Here is a 14,354-nt window from a genome sequence, read left to right on the forward strand (position 1 = left end):
ATAGTAATTAAGTACTCTTGAGCATGTTAGACAAAGTGCATCATCCTCACTGCAAATGTCCTCAAAAGCTCAATAGCGTACAGTTGTGAGCTGAATGCAAAATAGTTTAAGTTTGTTTATTCGTGTCACAAATAGGTTTACATTAACACTGCAATGACGTTACTGTGAAAATCACTAATCGCCACACTTTGGCGCCTATTCGGGTACACCGAGGGAGAATTTAGCATGGCCAACGCACCTAACCAGCTCATCTTTCAGACTGTGGGAGGAAACCCATGCAGATATGGGGAGAACATGCAGACTCCGCACAGACAGTGACCCAGGCTGGGAATCGAACCTGGGTCCTGGTGCTGTGAGGCAGCAGTGCTAACCACTGTGCTACCATGCTGCCTTATAAGCTGTTCTCTTATGTTTTTCAGATAATTACACATTATAGAATCCCGACCATGCAGAAGAGGTCATTCAGCCCATCAGGTCTGCACCATTTCGCTGACAGTGTCTTACCCAGGCCTTGCCCCTTGCCCTATCCCTGTAGCCCCACATATTTACCACAACAAATCCATCTAACCTACACATCTTGGGACACAAAGGGGTAATTTACCATGGTCAATCCACCTAACCTGCACATCTTTGGACCATGGAAGGAAACTGGAGCACCCGGGAAAACCCACGCAGACACGGAGTATGTGCAAACTCCACACAGACAGTCATCCAATTGAATTGAATTGAACCCAGGTCCCTTGCGCCGTTAGGGAGCAGTGCTAACCACTGCCACCCATGTTTCTCAATTTTCCAGATTTTGTTGCAGCAAGACATCTAATGACTTTTGCCAGTGATTAGGTTTTCCCATCGACATTGATTTTTACAATTTGTGTTACAAGTTGAAAGTCAGAGCGAGGAAAACCAGACAATGGTCAAAATGAACAGGGCAAGCAACTGTCTCTCCTTAGCCAGATTGAAGGATTACAAAAGGATTATCAAAGACTAAGAGCTGTTACAATCCTGCTAGAGACTTTGAACTTCAAGTAGATGACTGAAAGGATCACACAAGTTAAGACTTTTACCGTAAACTAAATGCTGCTTTTACTAAACACCTTCAGTAGGCAACCTACATTTTAAAACAAGTATAAAAATATAATCTTTGCTACGATCAAAAATCCCCCTGCCATGGTTGCACTTTACTTTGTCCCTGAAGTGGACAGTTCATTCTCCAGGAATCACCAGTCTAAAACTATGCTCAGCTTCTTTTCCAGCCAGATAACTTCTATATTCACTCCCCCAGGGGGTGAGGGACAATTAGAAATCCCTCTCTAGCCAACTTGCTCCAGCCTTATACCCAAGAAGAAATGTGAATAAGCTATGCCCCAGACTCCCAAATCTATTTGGCCTTGGAATTAAATAGGCAGCTTAAAGTATAATATTTTACAAAACTGCACACACTCAATGTTAACTCCATTTCCCACTCTCAGATGCTGCCAGACCTGCTGAGTTTTTCCAGTATTTTTTGCAATCTCAAGCGTATCTTACGCTGAGGAACAAAGGGCAGCAAATTATAAAAAGCTAAACAATCCCATGGCCGATCATACCCAGTCAAGAATGATGGTAGACAATCAGGAAAATAACCAGAGGAGGCACCATGAACCAATTACATCCTCAACCATAATGGAGTGAAGCACACATGCTAAAACACAAAGCAGATGTGTTTGCCACATCTTCAGTCAATAGTGCCAACAGAACACTTACCAGCAACAATCTTAACTCGCAGCTTCCTAAAGTCCCGACCACCATAAATGCTATTACACAGATAAAAGCTTTTGTTCTATTCGATAAGGAGTTTGAGCAAAGGTTATGGGCCCTCAACATTCCAATTTAGTGAAGACTTCTGCAACAAAACTAGCAGGTTCCTTCATGCCATTATACATTTATACAATAACATACCAATCTAGCCTATCCATCTCCCTTTGTATCATCACAACTTGCTTTCCTACCCATCTTTGTTTAATCTGCAAATTTGGCTAGAGAACACATTTTAATCCGTCATCCAAATCATTAATATAGATCGACAATTGTTGAGGCAGAGCACTGATCCCTGCAGTTCTCCACTTCTTAGTTTGCCAACCCGAAAATGACCACTTACTGACTCAGTTTTACAGCACAGAAAGAGGCCCTTTGACCTGTGATAAGGGAATATCGGTGATTATGGGCGATTTTAATTTGCACAGATTGGGCAAATAAAATTAGCCACAAAGTCGTAGGAGGAATAATTCCTGGAGTGTATACAGGATGATTTTCTTGACCAATATGTGGCGGAACTAATTAGAGAACAGGCCATCTTAGACTGGGAACTGTGTAATGAGAAGGGAATCATTGCCAATCTAGCTGTACGAGACCATTAAGCTTGAGCGACCATAACATGACAGAATTATCAAGATGGAGAGTGAAGTAGTTGATTTGGAGATTAGGGTGCTGAATCTTAAAGGAAACTATAAGGATATGAGGTGCGAGTTGGCCTTGATAGATTGGGAAGAGTTACTTAAAGGGATGACAATGGATAGATAGATAATGGCAAACATTCAAGGAACGCATGGGGAACTGCAGTAACTGTTTATTCCTGTCTGGCACAAAAGCAAATTAGATGAGGGCCAATCCCTGACTTAAAGGAAATTAGAGGCAGCATCCGATCCAAAGAAGCATACAGATTGGCCAAGAAAAATAATAGGTCTGAGGATTGGGAGCAGTTTAGAATTCAGCAAAGAACGAACAAGGGACTGATTAAGGGGAAAATATAGTACGAAAGTAAGCTAGCAGGGAACATAAAGACTGACACTAAGTTTTTAAAGATATGTGAAGAGAAAGAAGTTGGTGAAGACAAATGTAGATCCGCTACAGACAGAAACGGGGGAATGTATAACAGGGGACAAAGAAATGGCCAAGCAACTGAATACATACTTTGGTTCTGTCTTCACAAAAGAGGACACAAATCAGATGCCAGAAATGGAGAATGCAAGATTTAGAGAGGGGGAAGAACTGAGGGAGATTATTAGTAGAGAAATGGTGCTGGGAAAATTGATGGGATTGAAGGTGGATAAATCCCCAGGGCCTGACAATCTACATTCCAGAGTACTTAAGGAAGTGGCTCTAGAAATAGTGGATGCATTGGTGGTCATCTTCCAGGATTCTATAGACTCAGGAACAGTCCCTGCAGATTGGAGGGTAGCTAATGTCACTCCAATATTCAAAAAGGGAGGTAGAGAGAAAACAGGGAATTATAGACCAGTAAGCTTATCAGTAGTGGGGAAAATACTCAAATCCATTATCAAGGACTTTATAGCAGAGCATTTAAAAGGCAGAGGCAGGATCAGACAGTCGTCATGGATTTATGGAGGAGAAATCATGCTTGAGAAATCTGCTGGAATTCTATGAAGATGTAATTGGTAGAGTTGACAAGGATGAGCCAGCCAATGTAGTATATTTGGACTTTCAGAAAGCATTTGACAAAGTGCCGCATAGGAGATTAGGGGAAGTGTATTGAGATGGATAGAAAACTGGTTGGCAGAGGGGAAACAGTAGAAATTAATGGGTGCTTTTCAATTTGGTAGGCAGTAACTAGTTGGTGCCAAAGGGATCGGTGCTGGGACCCCAGCTATTCACAATATATATTAACGATTTGGACGAGGGAACAAAACTAAACCTCAAATTTTGCAAATGATACCAAGTTGGGTGAGAGGGTGAATTGTGACGAGATTGCAGAGATCCTTCAGGATGATCTGGACAGGTTGGACGAGTGGCAAATCAATGGCAGATACAGTATAATTTGGATAAATATGTAGTTATTCACTTTGGAAGCAAAAACAAAGCAGCAGTTTACGACCTGAATGGCTGTAAATTGGGAGGGGGGAATGTGCAGTAGGACTTGGTGTCCTTGTGCACCAGTCACAAACAAGCATGCAGGTGCAGCAGGCAGTAAAGGCGGCAAATGGTATGTTGGTCTTCATTGCAAGAGGTCTGAGTACAGGAGCAGGGATGTGTTGTGGCAATTATACAGGGCCTTCATGAGGCCACACCTAGAATAGTGTGTGCAGTTTCTGAGGAAGGATGTTCTTGCTCTCGAGGGAGTGCAGCAAAGCTTTACCAGGCTGATTCCGGGGATGGTGGGACTGATGTATGAGGAGAGATCGACTAGGTTAGGATTATTTTCGCAGGAGTTCAGGCGAATTACGGAGGAATCTCAGACTTATAAAATTCTAATAGGACTAGACAGGGTCGAGGCAGCGAGGATGTTCCTGATGGTGGGGGAGTCCAGAACCAGGGGTCACAGTCTGAGGATTCGGGGTAGACCATTTAGATGAGATGAGACGACATTTCTCCACCTAAAGAGAGTGGTGAGCCTGTGGCATTCATTACCACAGGAATTGGTTGATGCCAAAACGTTGAATGTATTCAAGAGGCATCTAGATATAGCACTTGAGGCTAATGGGATCAAAGGTTATGGGGAAAAAGCAGGATTAGGCTATTGAGTTAGATGATGAACCATGATCATAATGAATGGCGGAGCAGGCTCAAAGGGCCAAATGGCCTCCTCCTGCTCCTATCTTCTATGTTTCTATGTCCCACCAGGTCTGTGCCAGTAATCAAGCACCTATCTATTCTCATCCTATTTTCCAGCACTTGGTCTGTAGCCCTGTATGCTATGTTTCAAGTGCTAATCTAAATGCTTCTTAAATGTTGAAAGTTCCCGCCTCGACCATCCAGCGAGTTCCAGATTCCCACCACCCTCAAAAACTTTTCCTCAAATCCCCTCCCTTAAATCTATGCCCTTGGTTGATCCCAAGGAAAAAATTTTCCTCCTATCTACCTTGTGTCCCTCATAATTTTGTCCATCTAAGTTAGGGCGCCCCCCCACCCCAACCCACTCTCAGCTTTCTCTGCTCCAAGGAAAACAACCCCAGCCTCTCTTCATAGCTAAAATGTTTCAGCCCAGGCAACATCCTGGTGAATCTCCTTTGCACCTTTCTGAGTGCAATCACATCATTCCTATAGCATGGTGACCAGAACTGCACACAATAGCTGTGGCCTAATAAGTATTTTATACAGCTCCATCACAACCTCCCTGCTCTTATATTCGGTTTCCTGTTAGTCAATCTTCTTTGCATGCTAATGTATCTCCCCAACATCAGGCATGAACTCATTTTATGCAGAACTTGTTGCCTGACACCTTGCTGAATGCCTTTTAGAAATCCAACTACATCTACTGGTTCCCCTTTATCCACCTTGCTTGTTACATCCTCAAAGAACTATAATAAATGTGGCAAACACTTCCTTTTCACAAACCATGTTGGTGTGACCTGATCTATGATTTTCTAATTTTCTACAATCTCCCTTAATTAATTTTAGTATTTTTTCAATGACGGATGTTAAACTAAACAGCCTGTAGTGGTGTTACATTTGCAGCTTTCCAATCTGCTGGGACTTTTCCAGAACTTGGGAATTTTGTAAGATTACAACCAAGTGTGATATGAACACCTTCAGATAAAATCATTTTGCAGGATCACATAATAGCCAAAGCACCAAAATAAACAAAACACTGACCACCATAGAATTTCAACTGCTCAGTCTTTATATCACCATAGATGAGTAACGCTAATGCCAACATACCTTGTAAATCACTGACATTAATGTGGGCCTGTATAGATGTATATATTGATCTATGACATTTGCATATGTTCTGCTCTTTTATAGCTGTCACCTCATTTCCCCATTCAATCAGCAGGGTGCAAATGCCCATCCCACAAATTATTGTCGATGTAATTCTGAGAACACGCAGCAGAAGACATATACGCAGGGATTGGGCTTTGCAGTTTTACTTTCTCCACTACTCTGGGTACCTGATGTCAGAGAGCACTATACGATGTCAAAACTTACGATTTTATCCAATTAAAAAAGTATGGTTAACAATGCAGAGCTTAGCGATAAAATACAACCGAACATCAACAAACACGCAGAAAGGATGTGGAAACAGCAAACAAAATTCAAGAATACATGCAAGGTGGTGCACTTTAGTTAAAGGAATTGGGAGGCCACAAGAGCCAGTCAGAACTCTGGAACCAGGAACTCTGCGGAGAGTAATCCAACTCCTGTCTCCCCAAATCCTGTCCACTATCTACAAGGTGCAAGTCAGGAGCATGATGGAATAACCTCCACGTGCTTGCAGGAGTGCAACTCCAGTAACACTCAAAGCTTGACACCATCCAGGACAAAGCAGCCCACCTGACTGGCACCCCTTTCACTACAGACAGTGGCAGCAGTGTTCATCAGCGACAAAATGCACTACTGTAACTCAGCAAGGCTCCTTCAACAAAGAACAAAGAACAGTACAGCACAGGAAACAGGCCCTTCGGCCCTCCAAGCCTGTGCCGCTCCTTGGTCCAACTAGACCAATCGTTTGTATCCCTCCATTCCCAGGCTGCTCATGTGACTATCCAGGTAAGTCTTAAACGATGTCAGCGTGCCTGCCTCCACCACCCTACTTGGCAGCGCATTCCAGGCCCCCACCACCCTCTGTGTAAAAAACGTCCCTCTGATGTCTGAGTTATACTTCGCCCCTCTCACCTTGAGCCCGTGACCCCTCGTGATCGTCACCTCCGACCTGGGAAAAAGCTTCCCACTGTTCACCCTATCTATACCCTTCATAATCTTGTATACCTCTATTAGATCTCCCCTCATTCTCCGTCTCTCCAAGGAGAACAACCCCAGTCTACCCAATCTCTCCTCATAGCTAAGACCCTCCATACCAGGCAACATCCTGGTAAACCTTCTCTGCACTCTCTCCAATGCCTCCACGTCCTTCTGGTAGTGCGGTGACCAGAACTGGACGCAGTACTCCAAATGTGGCCTAACCAGCGTTCTATACAGCTGCATCATCAGACTCCAGCTTTTATACTCTATACGCCGTCCTATAAAGGCAAGCATACCATATGCCTTCTTCACCACCTTCTCCACCTGTGTTGCCACCTTCAAGGATTTGTGGACTTGCACACCTAGGTCCCTCTGTGTTTCTATACTCCTGATGACTCTGCCATTTATTGTATAACTCCTCCCTACATTATTTCTTCCAAAATGCATCACTTCGCATTTATCCGGATTAAACTCCATCTGCCACCTCTCCGCCCAATTTTCCAGCCTATCTATATCCTGCTGTATTGCCCGACAATGCTCTTCGCTATCCGCAATTCCAGCCATCTTCGTGTCATCCGCAAACTTGCTGATTACACCAGTTACACCTTCTTCCAAATCATTTATATGTATCACAAATAGCAGAGGTCCCAGTACAGAGCCCTGCGGAACACCACTGGTCACAGACCTCCAGCCGGAAAAAGACCCTTCGACCACTACCCTCTGTCTCCTATGGCCAAGCCAGTTCTCCACCCATCTAGCCACTTCTCCTTGTATCCCATGAGCCTTAACCTTCTTAACCAACCTGCCATGTGGGACTTTGTCAAATGCCTTACTGAAATCCATATAGACGACATCCACGGCCCTTCCAAAGTATCTTCCAAACAACTTCTACCACCTAGAAGGACAAGGCAGCAGATGCATGGGAACATCATATGGAAGCTCCCCTCCAAATCATATTTCCAAGTCAGGATGGTGAATATGTCCGTTCCTTCACTGTCACTGGGTCAAAATTCTGGAACTCCTTCCCAAACAGCTCTGGGAGGTATACCTCCACCGCATCAACTGCAGCAAGATGACAGCCCATCACCACCTTCTCAATGGCAATTAGGGATGGACATTAAATGCTGGCCTAGCCAGCAACATCCACATCTCAAAATAATTTTTAAAATGTACTGCTTGCAAAATAAGAGCCTAAATGGAGTGGAAGCACAAGAGGCACACAAACACGAATCATTACCAAATGATCACAAACATGCCAATACAGATTGACAGAACCATGAAAACTGCAAACAAAACACTGGGGTGCAAAAAAAGCAGAGAAGTTGTGTTAAACATACAGAACCTTGGCCGACCATACTTGGGAGTACTATACACCATTCTAGTTTCACTTTTACAGAAATACAGAAGCTCTGGCAAAAAAAACTACACATGATACCAGGTCCCGAGGGGATAAAACTATTATAAAATAGACTGCACAGAGAGGCTTCTTCCTCTAAAAAAGACAGATGACTTGATACAGCTATAAAAAAATTATAAAGGGGCTTGATATGGTAGATGCTTCCACTTGGAGTGCGCAAAACCAGGGACTCAACACAAGATAGTCATTAATAAATCCAATAAGGAATTCAGTTTAGAGATGGGTGGAAATGAGTAACTCACTGCAACATGGGAGTGGCTGGGATGAATAGCACAGATGCCGTTCAGGGCAATAACTAAAGACAGGAGCAAAAGGAATAGAAAGGTGTGTCTGAACCATGAAGCAGAAATACTTGCTAGGTCAATGGCTTGTTTCTGTGCTGAAAATTCAACATGATGAGGGCAGTTGAATGCGGTCCTCAATCTGAGCTGAGATTCAAATCCACCTTTTGGCCGGCAGTCAAGTACTTTAGTTCTTAGGGTTATTGAGTTGCACATGTTAGTTTGTTTAGTAATTATGTAACACCAAGATGAGATATTAAAGCTTTTTTCAAGTCACCTATTCCAGACATTTTGGTTGTTACTTGGAGTGGGATTCTAAAGGGGGCGGAAGGAGAGAAGGAGAAGGAGGGTGATCTTCAATACCAAGTATAATCACGAAGCCTGGAGGTCTGTTCTTTTCCCATGACCAGTTATTTTAACACCAGTGTGTTGGGATTTATTCACCAAGCTAAACAAGTTCCCTGCCTGGAAGGCAGACTTAATCACGGGCTTGGCTTCCTGTTAGACAAGGCATACTACAGGAGAGACTACAGCCCAGGAGCAGCTAAGTTTAGTGTAGCTGGGCATCGAGATTGCCAGGGAATGATGGACAGGGAGTACAGCGTGGTTTGAAGGACCTGGGACAATCACAGAGATTGGAGAAAAAAAGATATGGGAATGAAGACAGTTCAGGGATAGATCAGCAGAGGATAACAGAGGCTCAGAGGATGATTTGTGGCAGAGACAGTACACAGAAGGGTTTAGAAGATTAGATATCAGGGACAAAGATGTGGCAGGATTGGGGGAAGTCAGTGACAAGGCAGAGCTGAGTGGAGACAATCATGGAGGAGAATAAATTGGGGAAAGAGACTGGTTTGGGGAGGGAGGTCAATGGTCAGAGAATGGCTGTGGCAACATTCTCAGAAGATGGTTGTGGAGGCACTGGGGCAAAGGGAGAAATGGTAGTTACAGGTCTGCTTTTTTGGGTTTGGAGGCGTGCTCTTCCTCCTATCCCAGAAACAAAAAGGTTTCATAAAAGCCACTTACCTGAAGGACACAAGACTTCTGACCACCTTTCATCTGCCATGGTGCCTTGGGCCCCAAGAAACCCTGCCAATAATGGTTAAACAAAAGCACTTCAAACGAAGGCTTGTAGCCTCCTGAAAAGATTGCAATGACCAACCTGCCTCCTGGGAACAATTTGATCATCTGTCCACATTTAAATCAAAAATGGTAGATTTGGGTTCTTGTTTCAGATCTTTAACATTGGATCTAAACCAACTTGTATTTGGGGGACTTAAAATGACCTCTGAACTACCAGGAGAGACCAACCCAAACCTATATCCATTATCCTTTAAAAAACTCAACGTGAATGTGATTTTCTCAACTCTCAACAAATTGATTTGCGAATTCTCTGAAACTCACCTGGAACAAGTATGGCACAGTGATCGCAGAGAAGGAGAAGGCATGTAGATTATGGATGCATTGTAACAGAGAAATAGAAATGTCAACACTTCAAACCTGTTTAATAAGTAAAGAAAAATTAATCTAACTTAAGAGCATCACAAAGCATAAATACAAGTTTACAATTTTACATTTTCCCATGTCGAAATCAATTTTCATAGCCGTTTGCTAATACTTAAAAAAATGAAAAATTTGTGTTACAGAATCAATTATTTTACATGGGCAAATTGTTTGCCCAGTCTCATTTCTATGGTGATAATCTATTTCCAAAAATCACTTTTGTACTTCAAGAGGAAATCACAACCAAGGTCAGACTGGTTTTGCGAAAGCAAAACCAGTCTGAAATCCATGCATTCATTTAGTTAACACGAAAAACAAGATTCTATTATTCATGAAATATTCTTTCAAAAAAAGTGACAAAGTTTTATCAACTTTTACAACCAAATTTTGAAACTATAATACATGGATTCAGTTGTTCCTTGTGCTACTTCAATTAGACTGTAAATGTTTGAAAATGTAGGATTGTTCTGTACCTGTTTTGTGCTGTAAAGGTTTCCCTTTGACAGTAAGGTCCAGTATGTACAACTCTAGTTAAGCCATGTCGAGATAAAGCGCCTTCTGTAAGTGCCATAGAACCAAAACTAGAAGGCTAAAGCACCATTTGAAAAGGTTAATCAACAGAATATACATTAAAAGCAAAATATAGACATGGAGGAAAGATAAGTCTATTACATAATATTCTGAAAAATAACCATTTGGTAACGTGCACAATGCAGCATATTGTAACATCAAAATATCATGCCATGGACTGGTAGGATACAAATTTGAGCCTTGTTAATGAGATCACAATCACAGTGCATTCGGGAAAGTAATCTGAAAAGCTGCATTGCATAACCATCTCCTAGACAGCTAATAAAATGACTCATTTCTTTGCCCCTACTGCTCATACTGCCATGCCATTACGGGTGCTGAGGTTAATTTGGAATTCAACATTTAGTCTAGTGATGCAACTAATTAGTTTTTTTAAAAACTTTACACAAAACTCCATTTGGGTTTCTTTTTTTAAATATGGAATTAAATATTTTTCCACTTCTTACGAGTATCACATCAAGCAAACAAGAGATTTACCTAAATTAAATTTGACTTACCCAAGTGGAGGGAATAATAATCTCAATTTACACAAACTGCCACACAAAGCACTCATATTACCTAAATAAGGCACACAAATTAGTGTCCAAAACCAAGTTTCACTGCTCCCTTGTAAAAATTAATCAGCTTGGGCAGCAAATTATACATGCAACAAATGTAAACATTCAGCAAAAAGAGGATGACAAAATCACTTGCACCTTCGAGAAAATAGGAAAAGGTCACTCAAGTACGAAGGGAAAGCAAGGAATTGATGCAAAAAAGCATCAGAAAAATAATGGAAAACAGGTACACTAATAAATATTTTGAGTTCACAAGGTTAATTCATTTTTGAAAAAGGTTTTGAGATATCAAAGTAATTCTATTCTAAGATGATTAAAAACACTCAACATTTTATAAATTATTAATGGTGATATTAAAGAGATCATATAAGCCATGAGGCTTTGTTTTAGAATTGGGCACACTTAAGTTAATATCACAAAGCCAATATCACAAGACCAACAAACTTGAACATGCAGTGGGTGCAGGGAATAATCTCCATGCCAGAATGGATAGGCCAGAGACACACACGATAGTTTAAAGTTTATTTTAGTGTCACAAGTTGGCTTCTTAACATTGCAATGAAGTTACTGTGAAAATCCCCTAGTTTCACATGCCGACACCTGTTCGGGTACACCAAGGGAGAATTTAGCATGGCCAATGCACCTACCCAGCATGTCTTTCGGACTATGGGAGAAAACCCACGGGTACACAGGAAGAACGTGCAGACTTCACACAGTGACCCAAGTGAGGAATTAAACCCAAGTCCCTGGCACAGTGAAGCAGCAGTGTTAACCACTGTGCAATATTGGTATCAGGTCCAACCAGCAACTTGCAGATATCTAATCAATATTTTGGATGATTTTACTCCCACCCACAGCACGTTCACCGGTGTAGCCTCCAACCAGATTCTTTCCCCATATCTAGCCACGTGTGTTTTTCACCAGAACCTGCTCTTTAGCATCCACGAAGGGAACCTTGACTGGATTTGGTTCCTCTCCAGAGAAAACAACAAATTATAGCACTCCATGTGGCACCCAGGGGGCCGAAACATATTTATTCCAATTCCTCCCCCACTTTACAATGAACCCCAGAAGAAATAGATGGCTGAAAAAAAAAGCATTTATTTATTCAAAGGATACTTTTGCATTGCATAATATATAAAAGGGCATTTTAAATTTAGCTCTTTACAAAAGCAATTTATTAAAAAGAGCTCCTATTTAGTTGGTAAAAACTCTTCCAGTATTAAAAACACTTATCTTTATGTTCCAATAATCTCAAACAAATGCTGAGTACCTTAAAAGTAATAAAATACATGCAATTTACCAACCTTCAAAAGGATTCAGAATATGGGTTGCTTACCTCATGATACACAGAAGGCTTTGAAAGAGATGGGATCGTAAAAGATTGCACTTTACTACATCCATCTTTATCCACAATTTCCTGGAAAATAATTGTAAACTTGAATTTGTTTTAGACAACAATTTTGGTGCTAAAGGGCAAGTTAGTAAATGATTTGCTTAGGGATAAAAACCAGAAAACGCTGGATCGCCTGCTCTTAAGTAAAGGCCATCAAACTGAAATGTCATCTGTTCTTTCCACAGATGCTGCTAGACCCAATGTGTATAGAATGGTGAAAGCATTGAAAATGCCATTTGGTCCTGTGTGTTGTGCCTGCTCTAAAAGCACCTCTGGCTCATCCCACATCCCCATTCCTCCACCACCCCCCCCCACCTCAATTCTTTTTGTTTTCACCATTTTCTTTTTTTTATTTCAGATTTTCAACATCCATGTTATTTCTGTCAGGATGCCCTTTCTGCAGCAAGTTTAATCCATTTTACCAGCAATTTCTTGACACTCAAGGTCAAGGGCAATTGACGAGTAATTTGTGGTGATTACAACCTATGGCATATCTCTTACCCAAAATTTTGCAGTTATTTACACACTAATAATGGTGTCCATATTGCAACAAACAGCATTAAGCATGAACTTTGCAGAACAAAGACTGCAATTTTATTCCAGGAACAATGTGCTGTGGCATTTGTTATCATAACCTAGGAATGCTGGGTTATTCAGCCGAGTGTAGAAGTAACCAATTTGAGCTATTTCAGTTTAAAAACCTATGATGTACACTATCTGCTGATTGAAGTACCCAGATTCACATATGAACTTGTTTAAACATAAAGGGTGATTTTAGCAAGACAGTACTGACATGGATGTGCATGCCCACAATTTTCTGTCCATTAATTATTGCCCACAAATTTGTTTTGAGAGATCAGTAATTTTGACCCCTTGACAGCAATGCCCACGTGTAAAGACTAACCTGTAATTCTAGCCACACTTGCTTTTAGAAGGTACTTGATAACTGTATAGAAGCTGATTTATCTGATCCTTCAAAAGAAAATTAATGAAAATGCTTAAATGCAAACAAAGTGCTGGAAAACAAGTCTGGCAGCATCCGTGAAGACAGATATAGGGTCGACGTTGTGAGCCCAAGTATGACTTCTTTGGAACAAGTCATATCTGACTCAAAACATAACTATTTCTCTATCCATAAATGCTTCCAGGCCTGAGTTTTTCCAGCACTTGGTTTTAATTTCAAATTTTCAGCATCTGCAATATTTAGCTCTTATTTTAATGAAAATGCTTCCTTGGATGGCAATCACCTTGTGTGCGTATATCATTTACCTCAGATTTTGGATGGAATTGAATTTAGATGGAATTGAATTTAGATAGTTAACTTGCAATTGTACAACATCTTTTCACAAGAAGCCCAAAAGCCATTAATTACTTTTTTTTGTTAAAAAGTGCAGTCAAACATATTAAATTATACCCTGTCAAACTTGACACAAAGTTGAAGTTACAGCTCTGACAAAGAGTCATCCAGACTCGAAACGTTGGCTCTGTGCTCTCTCCACAGATGCTGTCAGATCTGCTGAGATTTACCAGCATTTTTTGTTTGAAATAACTTGTGCCTTGCTCTGTGATCTGAAAATGGCAAATTACAATTTTATGGCAAAATATTTATTACATACCAAGTTGTAGATGCCCAAGAGGAGTGCCTCAATGCAGCCACTACTGTGTTTCTCTCTTGTTGCTATGACTGAAAGGTAACTCCATACGAGTTCAGGAAGATACTGTAATGTGAATCTCTTCAGCTCAACCTCACCACTGCGATAAAATTCAAACAACTGGTGGCAAACTGGCTCCAGCAACTAAAGTTGAAATAAAGATGTGGAAGAGTTTCCAGAAAATGTCAATACAATTTTACAAATAAGATGAAGGAGGACACCATAAAAATTAGAGTATCAATAATTTTTTTTAATCCACAAGTTTGATAGCAAAACATTTAT

At 41.2% G+C, this 14,354-nt stretch overlaps 1 protein-coding gene across 7 annotated transcripts in view; it reads right to left on the minus strand.

Moving 5' to 3' along the window:
- The window catches only part of hycc1 (hyccin PI4KA lipid kinase complex subunit 1), a 98,345-nt gene that overhangs the window by 33,202 nt on the left and 50,789 nt on the right, over positions 1 to 14,354 (minus strand). For all 7 annotated transcript variants that reach the window (XM_078238653.1, XM_078238615.1, XM_078238672.1 and 4 more), the window contains 4 exons: positions 14,037 to 14,216; positions 12,364 to 12,444; positions 10,350 to 10,465; positions 9,778 to 9,873 (listed from right to left, as the gene is read on the minus strand). In XM_078238653.1, the coding sequence (XP_078094779.1) occupies positions 9,778 to 9,873; positions 10,350 to 10,465; positions 12,364 to 12,444; positions 14,037 to 14,216 (473 nt within the window). The remainder of the gene's footprint in view (positions 1 to 9,777; positions 9,874 to 10,349; positions 10,466 to 12,363; positions 12,445 to 14,036; positions 14,217 to 14,354) is intronic.

The sequence above is a fragment of the Mustelus asterias genome, chromosome 2 (assembly GCF_964213995.1).
Source record: "Mustelus asterias chromosome 2, sMusAst1.hap1.1, whole genome shotgun sequence".
Lineage (NCBI taxonomy): Eukaryota > Metazoa > Chordata > Chondrichthyes > Carcharhiniformes > Triakidae > Mustelus > Mustelus asterias.